We start from the raw sequence: 22,188 nt of genomic DNA, 5'->3' as shown, positions 1-22,188 counted from the left end.
AAACGAAAACCATATAGTTATTTTTGCCTACCATTGTCATGTTTATGGCGATACTCGGATGGTACGAAATAGCACAATTTCATTGGTCAGCTAGACATCAATTGATTTTAAATTTAAATTTTTTAAGATATATTTTTCCTAATGTTAACTCTAAGAAACTGTGCCATTCACAGCAAATATCAATTGGTAATCTGCTCACCAATCAAATTTCGCGAAAAATGGACCAAATATTTAAACTCGGCTCCCTCGAAAAACTTCTTAAAACATATTTTGTGCTCGCCGGTAACTTTGTATTATATAATTTTATTATTCGAATGCCATTATGCCGGTGAGTCCGATAGGAAGAAGGAAATGTCGCGGAAGGGGGTTGAAATAATTTGATTAAAAGTAGTAGTTGACCTCCTGGAAGAGAAGACGGTCTACGACTACTAATTAATACTGTACTGGTCTATATTAAAATTTAGAAAGTGATCCGTGTTGGATGGGATGCGAATCCCGCCTCGCACGGGATGAAAGTTGCTGTCCTTAACGTCCGAAAGACTTGATATAAAACTTGTTTAAATAAAAACAACATTGTAACAATGCCAGAATAATTGTTTTGATATAAGTGTTTATATTTTTGCAACAGATTGTATAAACTACGTGGGAAGTACGTCCTCGTAAATATCACGTTTATAGAAAAATTATTGGATTGCAATTTGAAAAAATTTCAGATCTATTATAAATTTTCACTGTCCTCACTGCCTGTCGTTCCTTAATCTCGAGAATTGAGTTAGATAAATGAAAATCGAGACCAGATATGGAAAGCTTACGGACAGTAGTCCCGATTAACTATATACGAACTTCCAGTTTGGACCGGAAGTCACGTTACTACGATTCAAAATATTTCCCTGAACGGAGTTAGATAACCGATACGACTCTATTGCTAACGGTAAAAGTATGATGTACAGGAGTAAGACACCATTAAAAGAATTGAGAACATTGTGACGAAAAATTGAAGCCCGGCATTGCGATGATGTCACGATAAATAATCGCTGGTTAGAATTAGTTTGGTTTATTTGATTAAGGTAGCGCGACACGTGAGCGATCTGCCGAGGGGGTGCACCCCGGGAAGACTTTTATGGGAAGCTGGACCCTATTTAGGTGTTACTAACGTGAAGAAAACCCGGAAAATGTGGCCCATGGCCGAATCCAAGACTAACTACTGGTGTTCGGTGGTTTTATCCACTCGGTTACCGGAGGGTGTTTGTTGGAATTAAGAAAGTACCGTTCAGAAATGAAAAAAAAGTCGTTAGATGTGGAAAATTAAATACTGTTAGAATTTTCACAAGTTAACACTTTCGATTCCTCGCAGGCAAATTCTATATGCTACCTGTCCTAGTAATGATATAGCGCTTCTATTTTGCGCTACGTCATTGTAACAGTAATTAAGTGAATGTATGTAATATATATATGTGGTTTTAAGATTATATCCTTTTTGTAAAAATTATATTTAGTTTATTTTCTTAAATTTTGCGAAATAGATGGCGCTACCTGTAAAGCCAACAAATGAATGTAGGTAGAAATTAATTTATTTATAGAAATCCAATCGATATTTTAGGATGGGATGTACGACATTATCTAAGTTAGAAGTGAACGTAACTGCCTAATTTCGTAGCAATTGGTCGAACGGCTTAGGATTTTATAGCAAACAAACAAACATCTTCGTTTATATATATAGATAGATATTACTTTCGATTGAGTAGACCATAATATTGAGAACAGAAGTGATAATTATTACAAGCTCCTAAGATGAACACTAATGAAAAAGTATCGAACGAAGATGTTGCTATCCCTGAAAAACTTTTAGGGCGGTATATTACGGTGTATTTCTCAAATGCAAGTTTTAATTGCATGCATTTTCTACTTGGATGCCATGTATTTCAAAAACTTAATAAAGTTCTCTCACTAACATTAGAAGTTTAAGTCTGAAGATTACAAACGGAACATAAAGTAACGTATACAACATATCTGCTTTATTATGCAAATAATGTAACAAAAGTACAAAATATTTATAGAGTTGACATTTCTATATGAAATATTTTGAAAATAATAGAATCAAATGATAATATTAGTATTGCTTTCATTCTTTCTTATTCGTTTATAGCAACAATTGTCACAAAATAGAAAATTTTTCTATTCATTTAATTTGTAAAAATTTCGCGATAATTCTTTGAATTCGAACGCTACAAATTCGGATTTCTCCATCCACCGAAAACTTTTTCTAATTCTTCTGCCACGGATACGGTCAAAAGATCGTTGTTGAGACTTCCGACAATTTGTACTCCTAATGGCAACCCTCTAGAATTCAATCCTAAAGGGCACGAGGTTACCGGAAGACCGAGAGCGTTGAAAATGCCCGTGTAGACAAAATTATGACTCTTGAAAACTGATTGTTGAACATATATGGCCGCTTCCGGGTGGGGAGGATAGAGAAATATCCCGTCTTCGCCCAGCAGATCTTCCAATGTTTTCTTAAGTTCTTCGGTCATGGCTAAAAATCGATTACCCCTTTCTCTAGGCACACTGGAGTTTACTTTATCAACGATGGCGTAAATTAGGCACGGCAGCGTGTGTTTGGATACTCTCAAGCACCATTTGATTAGTTCGAAGAAAATGTTTACGTCCTTGCCGTTTCCTGACATAAGAGTTGTGAATTTTTTCGCGGGAACGGTCGCCATGTTTGCCAAAAATATATCCGCAGAGTAATACATTTGCCTTAAAGAAAGTTTTTGAGCTTTAATGTTGTAAGTTTCTTCGAAATAATGTATAACCTATTTTAAAAAATAAAAATTTAAAAATTAACAGTAATGTAAATTTATTTACTACAAAATTATGCAAGTTAGTCATTTAAAGAAGTATATTTTATCCTAATTTCCTAAGAGTTTGTTGCCTACATTATGAACATATTCTCAAAGAATTTATATGAGGATAATGAACCCATTACTAATGTTTCTATAAATTAAAAAATAGTCAAAACTCGATACAGTGTCACTGAATCGGGCGTGGCACTAAACGAAACTGAAGTACAGTACCTCAAGCAATGAGAATGAAGACTACACGCGAGTTCGAGTTTGAAAGTCGTGTGATTTCACAATAACAATGTCGTTTGCAATGCAAAATCATATATTTAATAATCTATAGATTTATGGGCAAGATCCATTCACTCGTATTCTTCGGCGTCCTAAGGGTGATACTATTTAAAACAGTGCTATATCGAGATTTGACTGTAAATTCCTAACTTCTGATGAAAGTTAAATTATGTTTATTATTATTATTCTAGTAGTTTTTACGAAATAAGGCACATAATTCAAAGAAAATAATAATTTTTGGGAAAATATTTACATTTTGTTACAGTATACGAATGGTTTACTTTACCTTCATTTGAGCCTGTTTCATTTCGGAAGTGACTCGGGTGCAGAACGGGTGACCCGCTTCGTCCATATAATAGATTTTTATCTTACTAAGATCGATCTAAAAAACACAAAATTTATGTGTATGGATTATAAATCTAGTTCAATAATTTTTCCTATCTATTCTATATTTAATTATCTATTTAAATAATTAGGCCTATTAGGCCTATATCAGCTACAAAAATTGATTAAACCTTTGCTATAAAAATTGTTTTTTTTTAATAATTATAATTCCTTACGTAAAGATTAATTTTCGTTCATTTTTCTCGATTCCAGCTCCAATATTTATACATATCTCGTGTATAATCGACAGTTTCTATCAACTCGCATCTCATCAGTTTACCGCACGTATTGAGTCGCCATATTGTCTGACTAAATTCCCGAAATTGTCAATTATCTATTGTATAAAAGATGATTTTTATGAAGACGAAATTTAATATAAAACGGGCAATCCTTACTGGCAAAGAACTTTGTTTTTATCTTTAAAATTTTTTTTAAACAAATAATAAGTATATTATATGCTTTTTTTTCAAATGTGTGGTATTATATACTTAAAACTCGTTTTAGAAGTAAAACCTTCATTTACAGTACTAGGAAAGAGCTTCTAGAAAAGTGAGTCCGAACCATAAAAACGGGTATGTGGTGTAATGGCCTACGATTGATAAATTATCTGATTATTGCCTTTTAAAAACGTAACTAACCTTTCTATCTAGTCTAAGTTTGGATACATTTTTGTCGGCCAATACTTTTAACATAGGTAACAAATCCGTAGCGTAACGACACATTGGTCCCGTTGAGAGAAACTCGTCATATAGATGACCGTTGTCCGGTACTTGTCCTATGTTAGAAACAATACCTAATAATAGAAAATATAAGGTTCTCAATTTTATAATTTAAATTGTTAACATAAAATCGGTTAAAACGTATTAAATTCAGATAAATTAACAATGTGAAATTTAGCTATTTTAAATTTTAATCAGCAAAGGAACCTGAAGCATTGAAGATGGATAAAAATCCTCCTGCGAATTACTAAGGATCAACAGATTGAAATGAAGAAAGTTATAATTATCAACATAATGTGATTTTCATTAGATTTTCCTTATTTCATTAACGGTTTCAAAATTATCAATCATGCGTAAACTTATATAACAAAAAATAAATATGTAAACTAAGTAGCTTTGAAATATTTCACATATTTCAAATTTAGAGTAATATTCAATGAATTATAAAAAGATATTGTAAAATGTTTTAACATGTTGCTGTTTACACGTTCTAAACACAGTACACAAATTATTTATAACACAACAACAAACCTATTTGTAATTTATTTTCAACACTAGTGAGTAACACTCTGGCACTCCACAAACGAGTAACACTCAGGTACCCGACAATTAATTAATAAAGGCACAACACTGGTTCTTTGCCAGCCACACAGCCACACAGCCACACACTCTGGTCAGCACTGTCCGGCCACACCAAAAGGAAAGCACAATTTTTCCTTCTCTAGGCAGGAAGATCTCTCCCCGCATTCTCAAGTCTATAGTTACACAACACACCTGACACGTGTGACAGAGCTGTGGACTGTACATCAACATACGTAACATAAACATACGTGTTACAATTTTGTTAAATTGAATATCGAACTTAACAGATATTACACAATACTTTTCAGTATTTAATAATCGTTTCTTATCAAACAACAATTGTAAAAACTTTTTTTAAAAAATTTATAATTTATATTTTCTTTCTGAGCTATTTATAGGCCTACAAACACGCTGAATTTTCAACTTAAAGCAGTTCAGAATCTAATATCGTCAATTCTTTTATTTACAAAATTACTGAAAAAGTAACGATCGTTTCACTCTAATTCAATTTAAATTAATCTTAATGCGTATTTTTAAACTATAAAAACTATTCTTACCTTTGCTTGGCTTAAGACCAAATATGCCATTCACAAACGATGGTATACGAATACTTCCTCCTACATCCGAACCAATGCCAATTACTGAACCACCAGCACCTAAAAGAGCTCCTTCTCCTCCTAAACGTAACAGTTTCGAATTACTTTAACACAAATGTAATACAGAATTTATTAGAAATCGGTGAATATTCTTACCGCTGCTTCCACCGACAGTTCTTCTAGGGTCGTACGGATTTCTAGATATGCCGTACACGTTATTGAATGTATCCCACCACATAGTTAACTCGGGCACGTTGGTAACGGCCAGCGGAATTCCTCCAGCTTTTTTCATAAGCGCTATGGTGTCGGCATCTTTCGATGCTCTTCTACCCTTAGAGCTGTACAAGCCTGCAGTATTCAGCATTCCTAAAAATTAAAAAAATAATAATACAGGAATAATTTCTTTGAAGTCAATTTTAAACTATTACAAAAACCTCGTTATTTCAAAACAACTATTATCATAATGCAGAATAAAAAGACGAAAAACGTTTACTCCTGGTCACAAAACCGCTTGTTTAGCGCATAAACCAATACACAAAACGGTTAATGTTACCTTAGGTAGCCAAGATGGCGGCTCGTCTCTGATTCCAGCAAGGAAACAGCGAGACGCACGTTCTAACCTAACCTAACCTATTCTAATAAATTACCATAATTATTAGCAACCAAATTATTAGAATGGGTTAGGTTAGGTTAGAACGTGCGTCCGGCTGGTTCCTTGCTGGAATCAGAGACACAAAAAGGTTCGTCATCCCTGACCTATACGATAGCCGAAAAGTCAGTTAATCGTTGGAAAAACTAAATTCAAAGTAATTAATCAAATTTAACTATAACGTAAACTGTATCGTGTACCATCAATTTTGTAGAGGAAAAAACACGTTGTTCTAACCTCAGTTTACAATTCATATTTTCACTAATGTATCCGAGAGCAGAAATATTAACAGACTTTTGAACCGCTTTGCATTATCCCATAACACTAACAAAGATCCGAAGGTTACAGAGAAATTTGAGATCGGAATTTGCTCCAGTTAAACTGCAAATTATTTGATAACACGCTTCCTTACATACTATGACAATTTGTCAAATATTGTGCCTGTGTGAAAGAGAACAGTTAACTTATCTGGGTCATTAAATAGTAAATATTTGACGTTTTATGTTTTCTCTTAGCTTTTTGATAGAAAAGTTATTTTTAATTCACATTCCAGATTAAAGTCCTTGTTAAATATTTTATTTTTAATTAATTCTGAAGTAATCTGACACCTGACTACACATGATTAATTAATCAAGTTCAAAAATTTTACTTAAACCTAGATGACTGGTTCTGGACCTATTCGAGCGAGTGGCACACTTACAATTTTGGTGGCACGCCAACGAATCAGAGAGGCTCTTAGCAATAAGTATCTTTAAATATTTGTAGCTTTTCTTATAAAAATATGCAAATAACATTAAAAAGTAGAGAAACGATTAGTATTTTTAATTATTTTTCGAAATTTTGTATCACTCCTTTGGGAATTTCGCGATAGAACCAAGGATATAGAAGTTAAGGCTTATTAATAATTGTACCAAATTGCAAAACTTGAAATTAAACTGAAAGAGAAGTATAAATATACTGTAATTGTAATCTCTTATTAGAATAATCATAAAATTCTTAGCGCTGATAACATAAAATGATTCATGACTTATCACTTAAGAATTTTTGCACTCCCTCTTTCAATTATTATAATCCTAGGATTATATATACCGAATTTATTTAGCCATTGTAAGTATACTGTATTTAATAAGATTATTTGTTCGGAACAATTTTATCAAGTGTAAAATGAAACTAACTTATATTACGTAAAAACGCAAAGCATTCATTCGACAAAAGAATGCTTACATTTATAGAATGATCAGGTAACAGAATATCAGTGTTTTGCAGACACGAGACTAAAGAGTTGGTCTAGGTAGGCATGTCGTGATGCTAATGATAGTTTATGTCATTAACTCGTTCATCCGAATGCTTGCCATTTTCAGGGGCTGTACATAAATAACGTCCACACTAAAAGGGAGGGAGAGGGTTATGACAAGTCGGACAAAGTCAGACAAGAGGAGGGAGGGAATGAACTTCAATGGACGTCCGTTTAATTTCATTAAATTTTATACAATTTATGCATCTTATTATTCATAAAATGATAAAGGTTTTGAGGGGATTGAGTTTTGTTGGAGGTTCAAAGAGGGGGGGGTTACGGAAACAGGACAAACTGGGACAATGGGAGAGGGAAAGTAAAAATTTCAAGAAAAACGCGGACGTAATTTATGGACAGCCCCTTATGCCCCCAAAATGAGACTAGATTATCTTTACCACTTTAACACATAAGTACTGTAACGGAGTTAACGTTCATAGATAAGAAACGTTACACCTTACAACCTTTTAGATTAATACTGACACTTTTTAAATAATAAAATACTTTAAGAAAAATTATAAAAACCTAAATTGCTTCTTAGAATGTAATAACTAAATTGGAACTAAAAAACTTCATAATTCTTTTTAGTTCTTAAAGGGATCCGTTGATTAATTTAGTCTTTTTTAGAATAAAAATGGAGCCGATGTTCATTAGTCTACATATGGAAAAGAGAACAGTTACGTATTCGTTACAAAGTAGAATATAACATATATTTTAAAAATTATAAGATATGTTTTAATTGTTATTATCTATTCGAAATTTCCAACTATTTGAAGATAAATTTAAGATTATATTTGAAAAACAACGACGTCACACGACGTCATACTTTTTTGTATTTCATCGAATGTTAAAAATCGTGTATCAAGAGTTTTCAATCGTCATCCGAAGGATTTGCTTAAAATTCAAATAAATTTGCCAACTGAATCCAAATCTATTCATTGCAAAGAATAGAACATTATTGCAATATTTTAAATATATATGGGCTACATATACTTATTACAAAATTTAAGCAAACGTAGGAAACACCAACTGAAGATACTTTTCATTTATCTCAAACGGTAGGACGCCACTTTACGATAAAGAACAATATGGAATGATTTCACAAGAACGTCTGATACATAAGCATTTAATAGGAAAGTCTTATCTCAATTATTCTGCATTTGCATTTAGCGGAACATAAAGTTAATACATTATTTTATTTTATATATTCTAAATGTTTACTATCCTTACACTCGGTTTCAATGTAATTCTACATTCTTAATTGAGAACAAAAATTAAGATAAATACTCAAACTCTAAACCTATTTATCATGCCGATAATTTCAGACCAATTCAGATTTCCAATTGTTATCATTCAGAAAAATAGACATGGTAATCTTTAAATGACCTATTTAAACAACCCGATAAAGAGCAACTAAATTATAATGTATTGTTTCGAAAACCTTACAGAATAATTGTTCGCCATTTTGGGGCCGTATTCTAGCCACCGTGTCTGGTCTCGCGCTGATTGGCTAATCATTTGGATTAGCCAATCAGCGACCGGCTTGTGAGAGACACGAGACCAGAGATGGTGACCAGAATACGGCCCTAGGTTTTGATTTCAGACAGTTATTCAATATTTAAGTATCAACTAATAGTTTAAGTGTTGCTTGCATAACTATTTGTTTAATACTTCCAGGATATTAAACTCCATTTAAAAGTTAAATTTACATTGGAAAGAATTAAATTTATATATCAATAATTCTTCACTAAAAATTAAACCTACTGTACATAAATTACAAAAAATAATCTCTAAACATTGGTAATCACAATATACAAAATGGGAAAATTTCTATTTTGTTGATTGTGTGGAACGTCTTGCCTGTATTAAATAAGAGAGATATCAAATATTGTTATTTTAATTACTTACCTAACAAGGGTGTTTAAGACGTCTTTTTCCTGAACGTTGTCTTACTAAAATATCGCAAATATCCCGAATTTTACGAGTTTCTATTTTTTATGTGGGCATTTAAACATAGTTTACAGCTAATGTGTTAATTCGCAATATAAATCGCAATATTTGTATTATAAACTAAACATTGTCCTGAATTCTCCTACGTTATCGAACAAGTTTTCCCTTATTCACTCGTGTTCATCTTATAACAACACGAATACTAATGTTTAACAGTAAAAATAATTAAACAATAGAAATACTTTTGTTTATGAAATAAAGAAGAATCTCTATTTTTCTAATATAATGCCGATACCACAATTACCCACCAGTTATGATACCGATTAGAACATCGAATTATTAACTTAAATTATCGAATAATTTGTCATAATGCCAAATTATCGGAATAACTTAAACACCTATTTCTTCATTTAAACGGCAATGGACAATAACCATAGTGGGAAAATATCTGCTGTCTGGTGTTTGTTAACTAATTATGTCTTAAACTTTGATTTTTCTGCAATTATAATGACTACTTAAACTAAAAATTACGTATTATGCATTACATATTATACATATTATCCTGCATCTGCATTAAACAAACTTAATATAGAGCTAAACAAATTTTTTACCCTCAACAAACTATTGCATCTGCCCTATACTAATACAGGGGTGGCAAATATTGTCGCTAAATTCAATGTAAACAAAATAAATATTATAATATTGTATGATATATCGATTAAACAGTATTAAATTACAAAACATTGCTGCTGGACGATGACCTCATTGGGAAATCATCGACGTGGGAATCGTATTTCTTTACATCTGATTGCTCAGTTACTCTTGTTACTCTTCCTATTTCATTACATGCATTGACTTTCCTGTAGTCATATATACAGGTATATTGAGATATAAAACGGAATTCTGATATTCTTAATTAAGAAATAAAAATACATAAAATTTTATTATTGTCATTATTTTTGTTGATTGAATTTTATAAAAAATAAGAAGTTGTCTGCAAAGAAGAGTTCAATGTATCAAGTTTATGTCTATAATATTGTTATTGTTAATCTTAATTAAATAATAGGATCAAATTATACGTAAATATACAGTGTATACCGGTTATATAATATATATAAATATGTACTGTACGTTTAAAAGAAATCGTTTGAACCTCAATTTCTAATTACATTCTCTGTTTTCTGCTTAAAGTTCAAATGGAAGGATTGTAAAATGCAGAACAGTTTTTCTTATGTTATTATATATATATTCTAAGTACGATTTAAGTCTAATTTGGTTTGACTTTTTGAATTATAAATGTATTTGTTTACTAAAAAGCAAAAGAAAATACCTTTAACTGAAATCGATTCCTTAGTAGTAAATGGAACTCCTAAATAGGGATAGAAATCTTCTAATACTTTCACAGAATTTTTCCCTGATTCGATGAATTGGTCCGCTTTTTCTGCATCTTGTACGGCATCCTTAAACCTTTCGTCCGAAATTATATTTAAAGTAGGATTTACTTCTCGAATCCTCGTAATATACGCTTTTATGACATCCACCGACTTTAACTAATAAAATCAAAGTACATCGAGTTATTATCGATTAAACACGTTAATAAGTTATGAATTTTATGATTATTGATAGATCTATATAAAAGTTTTTAAAATTATTTTGGTCTTTATTGAATTATTATGCATAAAAAAAAAAAAAAAAAAAAGCTGGCAAGAGCTCTTGCTCAATTTTCCTGGCACTGGAACAGGAGCTTGAGGAGATCATTAGGATGTCCAATAATTTTCATTATACTAGAACATAAAATTATATAATAATTAAAGCTTAAAAGGAGTAATTTTGTTGAATTGTGACAAAAATCTCCATTTAAAAACATATTTAAGCTTAAAAAAAACTACGACACCAGCTCAAAGTCGAAAAATTGAGTATCGTGCGCCATCCATTACTAGATGTTATTAAAGAATAATTTTTATATTATTAATTATTAAAAACAATTTTCTCGGTGGAAATAAGGTTTCAAAAATATTGTAAATACCAATAACGAGTAAAATTTTCATTAAGTCCTGCACACTCCCCATTCCCTCGACTCCCGTATTCCAAAATGTATTAGCACCAATGCTCCTTATACAAAACTTACCGTGCCAAATATCGTTCTTTAATCATTGCCCTATCCTGAGACATTAAAGGAAGTAGACGCCAAAACACAAACATTTCCCTTTTATTTACTCGGCTGTTAGGTATAGGTATACATAACAAAGGAAAGTGTTGGAATCGTGTCAAATTTAACCCTCCGAGTGTTTTGCAAATAAATCACCATGTTTTGAGACCCTAAACCCAAAAAAGTCATAAAAAACGGCAAAAAAATTCCGTGGATCTGTATGAATGTATTGTGCGCGCCAGTGGCGTGCCATGATATTCGATAATAGGGAAGCTGTTTCTCCGTAAAAATTTTAAACAAATACTGGAAATGACAAAAATAAATAATGCGGTTATAATAAAATATTAATTTTAATTAATTCAAAGTATGTTAAAATATGAAAATAATCGCGCAATACGTATTTATATTTTAGAAAATACAAGGGAAGAGGCGCTTCCACTGAGTTTTTCATTGTAAACATTTTTACAAACAAACTATAACTAAAATAAAAACACAAAAACACTACTCATAAATTTCAAAAGAAAAAAAAACAGTGTTCGAAAGAAATCAACAACGTACCGAGTATGGTACGGATCAGACTGATTTCGGTACACGATAAATAAACAATCATATGGCTTAGAGTAAAGACCTTCAAGACCTGGCTCCTACGTAGATTATTAAAATATTGTTATATTGAGGGTTATGTAGTCTAATACACTTACTAGTTAAACTCTGATCTTACCTTCTTTATAATAATTAAATAAAATCTAGAAAATAGCTAAATTCGAGATGAAACAATCTAGATTTAAATGAAAAAAATAGATTCTAAATAAAGTGACAATTCTGTCCGACACGACAGACTTCAATGTTTTAACTTAAAGAAAAATGGCGGTCGATAGTTGTACTTGTTGTTGTCACCACGGTCACAACCACTCTATGTAGTATATTCTAGCTCGTTGGTTTAAGCAGTAATTTTTCAACAATTCAATATGTGCGTGAAAAGCCTTTTAATGATTGAAAGAGAAAACTATCGCATTTTACTGGATTATCTCGTTGGATGAAGGCAAGCAGAATCGATAAAAAATTTCAGAAAAACAACAAGAAATGGCTGCACCATCGATTTCTTTCTTTCGACTTATAGAGAATAAACGTGGTCACCCAGATGTTTTTCATTTGAATTATGTTCTGAGGAAACAAAACAATTAAAAACAAAAGCGTTAAAAGAGTCTACTCCTATGCCTTTATTAACATAAACCACACAAATGTGCTTAAGAGTCAAAGGACAAGCATAAGCCCGAAACATTCTGATAGAGATAACGACAGGAAGTCCAAGCGAGAGAGCAGATATATGAAAGCATACATAAAATCATTGGAACAATCACAGCTAATGTCAGGTGAAGATGCTCTAGTTGCTTTAGTGGATGCTAAACTGTCTCGCCATCAATATGATATGATAAGAATAAGTGCTCCAGAAAGCAATGTCCAGGAAATAATTTTGAGGAATACCTTTGGTATTACAGGGTGCGTGAAAAGTCCTGTCAATTTTATTTTTGTTCGTTTTTCGCATTTGTCATTGCATTTTTTGTTATTTTTTTATTATTTTATTGGATTGTACGTGCAATTTTGATCAAGAAAGTGCTCTAATCATATATATATATATATATATATGATCAGAGCACTTTCTTATATATATATATATTAGTTGTGCTAACGTTATGTCTCGTGAAAATGAACGTATCATCATCGTCGAGTTGCACAAGTTGGGAATGAAGACAGCCGACATTGTTCGCGCGACTGGTTTCTAACAGAGGACAGTCTACAGGATCGTAAAACGTTTCAAGGATTTGGCACGGTAGCTTGTATATAAGGGGCCATCAATGCCCCTTATATACAAGCTACCGTGTCAAATTTGGTTTCTTTATCTTCAGATATTAAGCGAAATAGATACCAACACACACGCGCGAACAGTGATGATATACAATTATTTTGTAATGATTTTTCAATAAAGTTGTTTTGCACAACTAAAATGGCATAATGAAATTACATTCGATTCTTTATCACCAATTATCTGCACCAATATTTAATAATTAAATTTTGGTTGTGAAAGGTCAAGGGAATGAGATTAGGATGTGATATCTCGCAAGGGGTCAGACTTGAAAATTTTACTTGTTGTTAGCATTTACAGTGTTTTATAAAGCTCATCTCTACCCTCAAAATTAAGTATTTTGTTATTTTATAATAATTAAAAATATATAAAGTTTTTATAACAAAATCTCGTAACAAATGGTGCCACATACAATTTTGGTTATTTATTTTGATTAATAATACAAACGTTATTTTTAAAATCTCATAAAAGCCGGGAAAGTCACGCAACTCGTTGCAAGATCTTTATTACTTTTTGGTTCAACCAGTCAAAACGTCGATATTTGCATAATACCCGGCGGGTCAAATTTTACACGATTACAATACTTTCCTGGGTTATATTATAACCAAATAACTAAAAGGGAAAGGAACTAGAATTGCGTCATTGTATAACAAATATACTGGATAATCAAAAAGTCGGGCACAGTTCTAAAAGTTCATATCTTTGTAAATTTGAACTCTAAATAAACGAGTTTTCATCGAAATACCCAAAATAACGCAGGAATTTTGAAGTGAACATTATATGCAAATTTTAGTTAATTTGTATAAAATGGGTTTAACAAATCTCCTTTACAACTCTAAGGAGTTGTTCTGTCTCTGTATATGGATCACTTTGATGATATCGTGTAATAAACTCACTGTAAACAACACCGTTTAATGGCATACGTTCTGTATAAAATTTGCATAAAATGTTTGTACTTCGAAAATAAAAAATTCTGTGTCATTTTCAGTATACCTATCAAAACGACGTGTATTTATGGTAAAAATTTACTAAATTATGTATTTTTAAAGTTGTTCTCGACTTTCGTAAATGGTGATACGAAAGTCTGCATTTATACCATCTACATTATAGATTCTATAATGTAGATCTGTGCTATACACTGCAATAGCACACTCAGGATTTAATCTTGGGAAAGCCGAGTTGAGCGAATAATATATCTTTTAATGCTAATTCAATAAAATTCCCACCTCATGTGACCGCTAATTCATAAGTAGTGTAGAAATAGAAGACACGACACAATATAAATAACAAATGAATTTTAATTAGAAAAAACTTTTCCCTTTTCTTTGGAGGAGGCCAGGGTCCCTTGGCCCTTCCTCTGGGTGCGCCATCAATACACTGATATACATCCTTTCTTATATTTAAATCAGGATCCTTACATATTGTTTTTTAATATTTCATATTTAATAATTCATTTAGATAACTCTGAATGAAAACAAAAATATACGTAACGTTTCCGGTTAAATCAATCTTATACAGTGACATATCCAATCTATAAAAAGTATAGATTCTAATTCTTTTTTACTACGATATAATAATAATTAAATTTTAAATCAAAATTTCCATAATCAACGCATGACTTGCATACTTCCGTTTGTTAGCTGACACATCTTTGCATAGACTTGTGGAAATGTGCGAGTCATCTGTCGATTGTAAACAACATACTGTATTTGTCATCCGGGTATGAAAATGGAATAAAATTTTAATACTGTGAGGAAATTATAAAATGTAATTTAAATATATTTCGATAAAACAGTTTGCTTTCCCTTCTACTATGCTCATACCATGCAAAGCAACTTGACAGATAGTTTATTGGATTCTTCATTATTTTTTGCATTTACTTAACTGGGAAATGATGTGCAACATTTAACGAGTAAGCAAAGTCTTTTTGAATTCTTTTGCTTTTAATTAAAATTAACGTATAACTGTAACCATAGATTTTTTTCACATTACACCATTAGCTCTTATACGTGTAGTTTTTTTCCTTTTAATGTAAAATTTTAATATTTGTGCCAAAGTAAACGTATTGGATTCTCAACTATACACTAGTAAAATCGATAAGAAATAAACGATAATTGAAAATCGATAACAAATTTAAATTGGTGGATATTCGCGCCAAAATGTTAAAATATGCTTCAAGTTTTTCGTTATTTATAATTGTTTTGTTTATTCTAAAAGTTTCGAAAAAATCATACGAAGAAAAACATCCGTGGGGAGAAGCGGTATCTTAATTCGCAATATCTTGATACGGAATGCAACTATAAACTTTGATTTAGTCTCATTCCGTAGAAAATAGGCCAACATATCAATAGAAAACATGCAAATATTTAACACATCACACTATTATACTTGTATTTTAAATCGAATAAAGTTCCTATTTAACGCCAAAACTAGTCAGGCTAATTAAACATTTATTTTCGATTACTGTTCGATTTTAAATGTTTGTTTTCTATCTAAATTAATGTTAGTATGTTAAATTTCTCACAAATGATTTTCATAAATATCCGTTTGTTTTCCACGGGTTCGGATTTCCTGTACAGATATTTCAAACTAAATTTCCTTCAAGTTTTAAAAAAATATACAGTATATTGTTACTGTATCACGACTGACAAGTATTATTTTATATTCATTGAGTATGCAACATTTTTAAGATTAATTTGCCAATAGTTTTTTTGAAATATCTCCGTATCACCTAGATTTACGTGTAAAGAATAATGAATAATATTTACATCTTTTTGTTTACAACAAAAAAATCGCAATACCAATGCGTTATTTTCTCGCAAATTTATTAAATTACTGCAAAAAACAAATTATACGGTGTATATTTGCATATTGAATAATGTCACGTCTACTTTCCTGATCAATTCTGATTATAGCGTTACTTTACCGGTATTTTTAATTACAGAAGTTTACAAGTCTCAAAAACTGATCTATTTCAGACATTTTAAAACTAAAATTACAGTATTCATTTGGTATCAAATCTTTATGCGGGTCAAAATACAATTCTGATATTTAAATCGTATATATCTTCAGTAGTATCTCCAATTCGTAGAATTTAATTGATAATAATCATGAGGTTATCCGCAAAAATTCAAGGTTGTCCAAGGTTACGATAAAGTTTGATAATTGTTACGTGACTCGAGCCTTTAGCCTAGGACTTAAAATTATTTAAATTAAAATACATTAATTTTTTACAATATTTTTCAACAATTTACTACAATTTTTCTTTTGCAATAATTTTAACAGTTTTTGTCTGTAGTGCAATTGTGATTTTCACTATGTAAATATACAACTGAATTATAATCGGCCTGTTTCACCAATATAATAAAGTTTATTAGAATCGGTGCAATTGAAATTAGGAATAACCCATTTCTATGTGTATATTGTCTACTTGGACTTTGTTTATTAATAGGACTTATCATACTGGTGAAGTATCTGATTAGCAATGAGAGGAAATCTTAGTCAAAAGTCAAAACAAAATGTCTATATTTTATTTTGACTTTTGAGTAAGATTTCCTCTCATTGCTAATCAGAAACTTCACCAGTCCAAGAAGACAATATATACATAGAAATGTAAAAAGTAAAGACAAAGGTAAAAAGAATTAGAAATATGCCATCGGTTTCTATATTTTTATTAATTTTTAAGTTTTGTTTTTCTGAATAATTATCTAAATTAGGTTTTAATATCTGTAGAGAGTGTGTTAACTTTTGTATTTTTTCATACAAATTTTAAATATTTAGCACAACGTATTTAAATATAGAAAGAAAAGCCGAGCTTGAATATTTTGACTATTACAATTTTCTTCGTGTCATTTTAATACTAAAATAAATATAAATTGTATAAATGTGGTGCGGGATGATAACCCAAGAGAAGGGCAATCATCCCTTCCCACATAGATATGAATGACTTGTGAGAAAATATTCTTAAAAATTAATATATTTTAACGCAAATAACTTCTTGCCTTCGACTAATGTGATGAGTAAGACATCTCTCTCCGTACAAAAAAAAAAAAAAAATCCAGCAACGAGTTGTTAATGAAAATTTTAATCTTAATAGGCATTTACAATTTGTAAAAACTCATCTCTTCCCGCAAAATTAAGCATTATTTACTTTTTATAATAATTAATAATATAAAAGTTATTTTTAAATGAAATATCGCAACAGTTGATACAGCACACAATTTTAACTTTGTGCTAATGTGTTGTAGTGTTTCTTGGAAATAAATATCAATATATAGGGGGGCCTATACTTTTTAAAATTCACTGCAAATTAAATATTTTATAGGAATTTTTAAAATTGACAATTTCCTGGAATTATCAACTAATTTTCTAACATACTTTTACTATAATTATTTTAACATTTTAACAGATCGTAAAATCAGGAATCAACTTTATAAATGACTAGCTGACCCGGCCACGCGTTGTTGTGGCTCAAAATGTATCTATTATAAATGTGTAACACTTCCCCGTGGGGGAATTTCAAAAAATCTCTTTTTAGTGTATATTCTGTTGACGTCACCTATTAAAACGCAATTAAAAACGCAAAAAACCGCATGTAAAATAGTATAAATAGAAGCCGAGTTCTTCACGGTAAGCCTTAATCCCGTCCATCTCCCCCCGTAGGGAGAATTTCGACATGTATATTATATAAAAACACGTGCGTATTCGAATGCAACGTTGTGTCAAAATTTCAAAGGAATCTGTAGGAACAAACAAACGTTGTATTTTATTTATATAGATAGGTAGAAAATGATCTGCTTAGGTCCATTCTCACAGAAAAGCATAATGCCTCACAGAAAAGCAAACTTAGGTCGTCTGAAGTTAGCGCCATCTGTTGGACATAAAAGCCTTAATCCATATATAAATATATTTTTGAAAGGGGGGAAATGGTGATTTTCACATATGCCACAAACCTTCGCGGGAATGTATTAAACAACTTCCCAAAGTTTCATGGCAATCGGATAAATTGTGTGGTAATGCATGAAGGACAAACACACACACACACACACACACGAAGGACAAACACACACACACACACACACACAGACATACATTCGTTTTCATATATATAGATTACTGGAAAGTCGTCGTTAAGCGAACTTTAATTTCACAAAACTGTGTTGGAAATAAATTTTTAAACTATGTAATAAAATATCGAAATTGTAAACGGAAAATTCTGCATTAAATATAACCAGTATTTTATAATATTTTAATATAAAACAAGTCATTAAATACTCCGCAATTAAATTATTTTTCCTGTATTTAAATTTTTATTTACGTTTGCATTACGAAGGGGTACAAGGTCTACTGGGACCCACCCTGGTTATGTCAGTGTGGAATATTTATTAAATAAATATTTAAATTCGAAAAGAGTTAAAAAGTGTCCTTTCCTTGATAAAATTCGATTTTATGGTATTAACGGACAGCCGTTTGCCTCTATTTTTCCGTTAAATCTAGGATTTACTATAGTAATAAAAAAAAACTTTTCCAACACAAAAATAATATTTACTACTCCAATTAAAAAATAGCAATATCTCTAAAAGCTAGAGATAAGTCGAAGTTAATGTTTATAAGAAAAAACAAGCCATCAATTAATAATTTTATCATTTCTGATATCAGACATGAATTTCGACAAAGATTTTCTCTCTCCGGGACATCATTGCATTCTTTTTATATTTTGCTGAAAAGTCGTCCTTGTGTTAGAAGAAATAGGCAAAGAAACCTTTGCAAGAAAGGAAAGTTACCAAATATATCTTATATAACGATTATAAACGTGTTAATTTTGCTCTGCAGAAACACCCTATATCTTATACGTACTAAATGTGCCAACGAAATCTCGTGTTACTATACAATACAGTACAGTGCTCCTATTTATCTCGCACGATCTAAACATTACTAGTTTATCATTGTAGAGTTCGATGTAAACGTGGTTTTAGGACACACTTCACTTTAAATTTTGCATTGTTTTTTGCGAATTAATCGACACTTTTGGTAGCTTTGTTGATGTGCCGCTTGTGTAAAGACAGTTTACAAACCTAGCGTAGTGTCGATAGAACATTTTTATTCGACATTTTGTAATAGGTATAAACATTTTATTATTTACAGAATTATTTCAATTCATTGATAAAGGTGTTATCTTTCTGATAAGACATCAGAGAATGTCTTTTCTTATAAGAGCCTATCTTTCACAGAATGAGAGATCTTATTTCCTGAAAGAGAATTCTTTCAGGAATTTCCTTTTCATGTAAATTATCAGTCTATATTTATTAGACTATTTGCCAATCATTATCAATAAATAACTTTATTATGTAACAAAATTTTAGAGAACAAAATGTGATACTTTCCTTTTCTGTGACACGTTAAAGTTTCATGTTTACAGAATGAAACTTAAATTCTGATATTTACCTAACTTCCTGCGAAATTTAATTAATGTTATAAACATAAAACAATGAAGATAATGAAAAAAATAGTTTTTTGCACGCTTTCTAATTTTGAATGGAAAATTTATCGTAATAAATAGTTTAATTTATTTCCTTATTCTTCTATTGTAAATTTATATACCGGGTATTCTTCCCCACACATAAATGTAAAAAGAATGAATCATATGATCTTTCATTTCTTTCACTATTTAAAACATTAAATTGGAACGTTATTTCTATAAAAAAAAATGTAATACTGCATTCCATTTTCATGTGCCAGATGTTGCTGGATGTACTGTAGTTTACACAATCATTTTTTAAACATTAGAAAGTATGTAATATAAAAAATTGTTTAGATGTACGATAAATAATTAAGGTTAACTGTATTTAAAAACATGGATTAAATGACGCGGCTTTCTAGTCAAAGTGATGTTTATAAAAGAAATATAAACAAAGAGAAAATTTAGCAGGAAAACTATAATTATACCTAATTTATATATTTTATAATAAAATAATACTTTATTAAATTGATGTAATTATTCCATGTTAAATTGCCCGATACGCCTACTTATCCGAAGCTCTACTTGTTAAAAGTTCGTTAAAATATATCAATTTTATATACAAAAATGATAGGAAAATATACCAGAAACATCACTAACCTTTCTCATCCTAATTTTTTCGGCTAGAGACTGAGCGGTTTCTAATAAAATCGGATCGGTGACGGGTTTTATCTTCTCCGGCTTTCGATAATTTATAATTCCAAATATAATATTCGATATAAAATCGAGAGATAATCTAATGAGCCTTAATAACACGTAAATAACGGTACGCCTCCATCTGGAATTCATTTTCTCTCCCGTCTCTTCGCCCAGACTTCTACACAGTACAACGATTACGCGGAGTGTACAGTGTCACGCCGAACGGTACAGACTGATGTAGTCATGGCAACTGCTGATAACATTACAGAACTATTTCATATACAAGATAAATTTAAACCGTTATTGAATACTCGCCTGTATATTCATTATACTAATATCATGCTTTGTTTAAATTGTATTTTTTTTTTTAATGAAAATAAAATTATATCGATTTCATTTGTCACATTTGGAAGTAAAATTCAAAACCAGTGATTGCACCGCCTCCTGTGTACAGTATTAATAAAGAATTTATAGCCTGTTGTTATTTTTTTATATATATAAACTTGTTAAATTATTAAATACGAGCAGATAAGACCGGCGTTGCTGTACCATTTACAGCCGAATATCAAATGATAATCTGCTCACCAATCAAATTTCGCGAAAAATGGACCAAATATTTAAACTCGGCTCCCTCGAAAAACTTCTTATAACATATTTTGTGTTCGCCGGTAACTTTGTATTATATAATTTTATTATTCGAATGCCACTATACCGGTGAGTCCGATAGGAAGAAGGAAATGTCGCGGAAGGGGGTTGAAATAATTTGATTAAAAGTAGTAGTTGACCTCCTGGAAGAGAAGACGGTCTACGACTACTAATTAATACTGTACTGGTCTATATTAAAATTTAGAAAGTGATCCGTGTTGGATGGGATGCGAATCCCGCCTCGCACGGGATGAAAGTTGCTATCCTTAACGTCGGAAAGACTTGATATAAAACTTGTTTAAATAAAAACAACATTGTAACAATGCCAGAATAATTGTTTTGATATAAGTGTTTATATTTTTGCAACAGATTATATAAACTACGTGGGAAGAACGTCCTCGCAAATATCACGTTTATAGAAAAATTATTGATTATTAGAGATCTATAAATTTTCACTGTCCTCATTCTGTCTGTCGTTCCTTAATTTCGAGTATGGAGTTAGATAAATGAAAATCGAGACCAGATATTGAAAGCTTACAGACAGTAGTCCCGATTAACTATATACGAACTTCCAGTTTGAATCGGAAGTCACGTTACTACGAATCAAAATTTTTCTCTGAACGGAGTTAGATAACCGGTACGACTCTATTGCTAACGGGAAAAGTGTGATGTACAGGAGCAAGACACCATTAAAAGAATTGAGAACATTGTGACGAAAAATTGAAGCCCGGCACTGTGACGACGTCACGATAAATAATCGCAGGTTAGAATTAGTTTGGTTTATTTGGTTACTGCAACGCGACACGCCGAGGGGATGCATCCCGGGAAGACTTTTATGGGAAGCTGGACCCTATTTAGGTGTTACTAACGTGAAGAAAATCCGGAAAAACTCCGCGTGGCCAGCCCGTTGGCCATGGCCGAACCCCCGACTAACTACCAGTGTTCTGTAGTTTTATCCGCTCGGCTACTGGAGGGCGCTTATTAAGAAAGCACCGTTCAGAAATGAAAAAATCCGAGTGGCAAGTGCTGTATGCTACCTGTCACAGTAATGATATAGCGCGTCTATTTCGCG

The 22,188-nt window shown here is 31.3% G+C and overlaps 1 protein-coding gene across 1 annotated transcript; it reads right to left on the bottom strand.

The window, feature by feature from the left end:
* Window positions 1-1,993: 1,993 nt before the first annotated feature.
* LOC136979902 (fatty-acid amide hydrolase 2-like) lies at window positions 1,994-20,705 on the bottom strand. The gene is made up of 7 exons (XM_067275932.1): window positions 20,433-20,705; window positions 10,633-10,852; window positions 5,569-5,778; window positions 5,374-5,493; window positions 4,154-4,308; window positions 3,418-3,513; window positions 1,994-2,813 (listed from the first exon to the last, which is right to left on the bottom strand). Exons 1-7 carry the CDS (start codon window positions 20,619-20,621, stop codon window positions 2,226-2,228), a joined length of 1,578 nt encoding a protein of 525 aa, XP_067132033.1. The 5' UTR covers window positions 20,622-20,705; the 3' UTR covers window positions 1,994-2,225.
* Window positions 20,706-22,188: the final 1,483 nt, after the last annotated feature.

The sequence above is a fragment of the Centruroides vittatus genome, unplaced genomic scaffold (genome assembly GCF_030686945.1).
Source record: "Centruroides vittatus isolate TY-2023 unplaced genomic scaffold, ASM3068694v2 contig_651, whole genome shotgun sequence".
Lineage (NCBI taxonomy): Eukaryota > Metazoa > Arthropoda > Arachnida > Scorpiones > Buthidae > Centruroides > Centruroides vittatus.
Note: the sequence above shows the minus strand (reverse complement) of the source record. Positions and strands in the feature narration are given on the sequence as shown.